At 41.0% G+C, this 4,677-nt stretch overlaps 1 protein-coding gene across 1 annotated transcript; it reads left to right on the forward strand.

The window, feature by feature from the left end:
• Window positions 1-2,132: 2,132 nt before the first annotated feature.
• Window positions 2,133-4,290, forward strand: LOC132035055 (uncharacterized). Its single transcript, XM_059425374.1, has 4 exons — window positions 2,133-2,186; window positions 2,688-2,805; window positions 3,133-3,455; window positions 4,273-4,290. The coding sequence occupies exons 1-4, from the start codon at window positions 2,133-2,135 to the stop codon at window positions 4,288-4,290; spliced, it is 513 nt and encodes a 170-aa protein (XP_059281357.1).
• The last annotated feature ends 387 nt before the right edge of the window (window positions 4,291-4,677 follow it).

Raw genomic sequence — 4,677 nt, forward strand, 5'->3', positions numbered from 1 at the left:
TCATAGTCCATACATACTAATGAACTGGAATGTGTTGAGACATACATTGTGATGTGAAATTAGTGAAGAAGTTAATATATTCTTCATGTTGAACTTGTGATGCTCTTTGATACATGGTACTTGATGAATTGATCGTCGAGAGTGATGTAACAGTGTTTCTTGTATAATCGAGTGGCTCTGGGTCCAAGGCTCTTTTCGGAATGAAGGGTGTGTAAGCTCGAGTCCGAGGTAAATTTCGGAGGAGGGCAATGTGTGACTCAGGTCCGAGGAGTGTTCCGGAACGAGTGGTATATGATGTAGATCAGCGTCCGAGGTTCTTTTCGGAGCGGAGGATTTATGGCTCGAGTTCGAGGAGTGTTTCAGAATTAATGGTACATAGACACCATGGGTCCCCTGCAGGTCATGACTACTGAGCTGTGACATCAGTAGCATGTGTGTACAGTGTGTATTTGGCCAGTGCATTACATTGCATATCATCATATTTTGTATTGCACATCATCACGTTTTATTCTGCATTACTATATGCTCGTTTGTTTCTGATTTTGGTATGGATGTTAAATGCCTATTGTAACATAATGATGACCATTAACTGAGTAAAATTGTGGATTAGTAACTCTACCTAGGGAAGGAACTTGGGCTTGTGATTATTAGGTGAGATTATTGAAACTTGACAGACTTGAGGGTTAGAAGCTTCATCTTAGGTTGTGACTCTGTTATGGGATATTCTGTGACTTGGATTTGAGTATTAAGTGCCTATCTGTCTATCTTGTTGATTTTATACTTATATGCATGAACTAATCTTAGTCGGCCTATGATGCTTACCAGTACATAGTGTTTGTACTGATACTACCTTCGTCGCACCCTTTTTGAGTGTAGATTGTATTCCGTAGATTTCATCCGTATTACATCTCTAGCTTAAAGCTAGCTTGCTCGATCGTATCCAAGGGTGAGCTTCTGTCTATGCCATGCCACCTGAAGATCTCTCTTTCCAGATGTCTATTTTTATTCCAGATATCATTTGTTATTATAGTTGAGATATACTTCATTCTTTAGACATTGGTGGTTAGAGTCCTATAGTTAGACTTCCGCACTTATATTGTCTATTAATTATGAATTGTTTATTTATTCATTCATTCACATGATCATTGATTGTTTAAGTATAAATGATTAAAGAAGTTAAAATTACCTAATGATTAATTGGTTAACGGATAAGGGTTTGCCTACTAGTGATAATAAGGTAGGTGCCCACACGATCGGTAATTAGGGTCGTGACATATTTGAGACTTGTATTTCCTAGACATTATGTAGTGGCTCTTGTACTATTCAGACCCGATTTTGGGATTTTGATGTATGTTCCGCACTTATTATATTTACCTATTTGTGTTAAACTTATTTATGTAATTCAGGGTGATTGGATTTATTTTATTTATTGTTTGGTTATGAATAAGGGATGGGTTTGCCTACCAAGGTGGGAAATGGTAGGTGGCCACACGTTCCCCTAGTTGGGGCGTGACAACTTGGTATCAGAGCCCTATGTTACCCGGTCTATAACTACAAGAGCATGTCTAATAGAGTCTCTTAGATTGATATGATGAGCTCCGTACCTATCTGCGAGAGGCTACAGGACATTTAGGAAACATCACATTCTTTCATTCCTTCATGCTACTTTATTCAAATTGGTATATGGCTTTTTTTAATTGGTATCTGATTCATTTCTATTCTCACAGATGGTGAGGACACGAGCTACCATTCTCAGGGATGAGGTGCCCGAGCCCGCTGCTGCGGCAGGCACTAGAGGAAGAGGATAGGTGAGAGGTCGTAGTCGAGCTAAAGGTCATGGAGCTACACCGGCCAGGGTGAGGCCCTGTGGCTGGATAAAGGCGAGCATATTCAGCTTCTCCAGAGCGTCAGCCCGAGAGAGCACAGGCAGCCGAGGGATGGGAGGACCAACCCAGACTCACCCCGATGCCATGTCCGATCAAGCATTCCAGGATGTTATGGCCCGTGTACTTTTTCATCTTGACGGCCAGCATGTCATTGGAGGTAACACTACTCCAGGTAGTTCCTAGACTAGAGTGGGAGTATGTATTCCCGAGCAGGGCCAGACTTTGGGGATTCATCCTGCCGCTATCATGGCCCAGCGATTAGGTGGTTTTCCAGTCCCTGAGGGTTCTCCTAGACCTGTGGCAATCCAGCCTTTGACCGTTGAGGATTAAGAGCTTGTTGGGAGGCTCTTAAAGATGGAGCCGCCTAAGTTCTTTGGCTTTCGTAGTGAGGATGCATATAAGTTCATTATAGAGATACATCAGAGAATAAGATACGTATTGTGGAATATCATAGGGTGAGTTATGTGTCATTTCATTTTCACGGTGACACGAAGACTTGGTGCACGACTTTTATTGAGGGCAGACCAGTTGGTGCACCTCTACTTACTTGGACCCAGTTCCATCAGGATTTCTTGGAGAAGTACGTACCGCATACTTTAAGGGATGAGCGTAGAGATGATTTCCTTCATTTATACAAAGGCATGACTCGTGTCGAGTATGAGCCGATTTCTATTTTTGGCTAGGTATGCTGCTCAGTTGATTCCCACGAAGAAGGAGAGGGTTCATAGGTTTGTTGGTAGACCTGTGTATCCACTTCATGTTGCTTGTCTTCAGTTGGTGACTTTGGGATCTTCCTTCTAGGTGGTTGTTAATCATGCTGTGGGTGTTGAGTCTGCCAAGGCTCGATCTTTAGGAGATTCTAGTAAGAAGAGGCCGCGTCATCATGGTGGTTATAGTGGTTTTAGCTACAGGGCTGGGGGTTAGTCGTCCAGGCCTTATCCCGACCCCCTCAACCACCCTGTTCAGTCAGCACTACAGGCTTCTTCAGGCAGTCCTTCTGGACCTAGTGGTTATGGAGCTGGATAGGCCCTTAGTAGTTCATACTCTCGTCCAGCTGATCGTGGTGGTCCCTAGTTTATCGGCTTATGTGTATCGACCTCCAGCCCCAGATCTTGCTATGTTTGTGGTGACTCTGGACACTTTATGAGAGATTATCCCAGATCCGGACAGAGTGGGTCCCAGCAGGGTTCCCAATTCTAGAATTCGAAGACTCTGGCACCATCTAGTGGCCAGGGTGGTTCTTCAGCCCAAGGCGGTGCTCAGTCAGGCTACGGTGGATCTCATCAGTCCAGGGGTGGACACCAGTCAGGTAGAGGCGGTTCTCAAGCCTCCAGAGGAGGGGCACAGTCGGGTCAGAGTGGCCACGGTGGTGGTCTTTGGTATTCTTTTTTGGGTAGACCCGAGGCTGAGGCCTCTAATGCTGTGATCTCAGGTAATGTTTCTGTTGATCATCGACCTTCTTCTGTCTTGTTTGATCCAGGGACTTTCTCTTATGTATCTACCTATTATTCTGTTGGTTGGGATTTGACTAGTGACCGTCTTGATGTGCCTGTTCATTTATCTACTCTGGTTGGACGTTCAATTATTGTTGATCGAGTCTTTTGGTCTTGCTTAATTACTTTTATGGGGTATGATACTCGGGTAGATTTGATGACATTGGATATGGTAGACTTTGATATTATCTTGGATATGAATTGGTTGTCACCATATCATGCGATCTTGGACTATCACGCCAAGACAGTCACATTAGCTATGCCTGGGATTCCTAGATTAGAGTGGAGGGGTACTCCTAGCCCTGCTCCGAAGAAGATCATTTCTTATCTCCGCGTGAGGAAGTTAGTTAGCAAGGGGTGTTTTGCTTACTCGGCCCATGTTCATAATACTAGCGTTGATTCTCTGCCCCTTGAGTTCGTGCCCATTGTATGTGAGTTCGCGGAGGACTTTCTTTCTAATTTGCCGGGTATGGCACCCGCCCGCGACATTGATTTCTGTATCGATTTGGATTCAGGCACGCACCCCATTTCTATTCCTCCCTATAAGATGGCACCCGCTGAGTTGAGGGAGCTAAAGGAGCAACTGTTGACACCTAATTTTTGACCTCCCCTAATATATTTTAACCACTCAAAGTCCCCGGGTAATAAATGAATGAGCTGAGCATTTCTAAGGACGTAAATGATTTTTTTATAAATCGTTGTATTAATATTTCTTCCCTTGAATTAATAAAAGAGATTTTCAAGCATCATAAGTTCATTTAGAAATTAATGAGTATTTTCATAACTATTCTTATGAGGTGTTATTAGAAAAGAAAAGGGTTTTTATGTAGTTTAGTTATTTTAAAGATATTAAATATTTCTTGTAAATGCTTCTTTTTAATATTTGTAAAAAGTCTAAGCAATTGGACTAATTTAAATAATTAGGTTGTTTCCACCCTTTAAATTTCTAATTTTTTTTTTTTATATATATAAGATAGGATTTATAAAAATAGGCATAATTGCCCATAAATGTTTTAATTAAGTCAATTAATTAATTATGTAGTGGTTACTGCAAATTGACCTTTTGTAAATATTTTTTCTTACTAAATTAGCCAAATCATGGTTATTTTGCAAAACAAGTCTATTAATATTTTTTTTTATAAACTAGTTTAATTTATATATTTGTTACATAGTTTAATGTCTTAATTATACTAGTTAATTTGTTAAAGGCCATTTTTGGCTCATAAATAATTTTGGTCGACTTTCTTTAACTATTTTAATAAAATAATTGCGGCTTAATTTTATATGATTAATACTTT

Source organism: Lycium ferocissimum, chromosome 10 (assembly GCF_029784015.1).
Source record: "Lycium ferocissimum isolate CSIRO_LF1 chromosome 10, AGI_CSIRO_Lferr_CH_V1, whole genome shotgun sequence".
In the NCBI taxonomy this organism is placed as follows: Eukaryota; Viridiplantae; Streptophyta; class Magnoliopsida; order Solanales; family Solanaceae; genus Lycium; species Lycium ferocissimum.

What these genes read in the sequence shown, in the direction of transcription:
- LOC132035055 (XM_059425374.1), top strand. Translation starts at nt 2,133, where the DNA reads ATGGCCCAGCGATTAGGTGGTTTTCCAGTCCCTGAGGGTTCTCCTAGA. An exon ending in AGGGTTCTCCTAGACCTGTG is followed by an intron (nt 2,187 to 2,687) that starts GCAATCCAGCCT and finishes TCTTCCTTCTAG; the next exon opens with GTGGTTGTTAATCATGCTGT. An exon ending in TTTTAGCTACAGGGCTGGGG is followed by an intron (nt 2,806 to 3,132) that starts GTTAGTCGTCCA and finishes GTGGTTCTTCAG; the next exon opens with CCCAAGGCGGTGCTCAGTCA.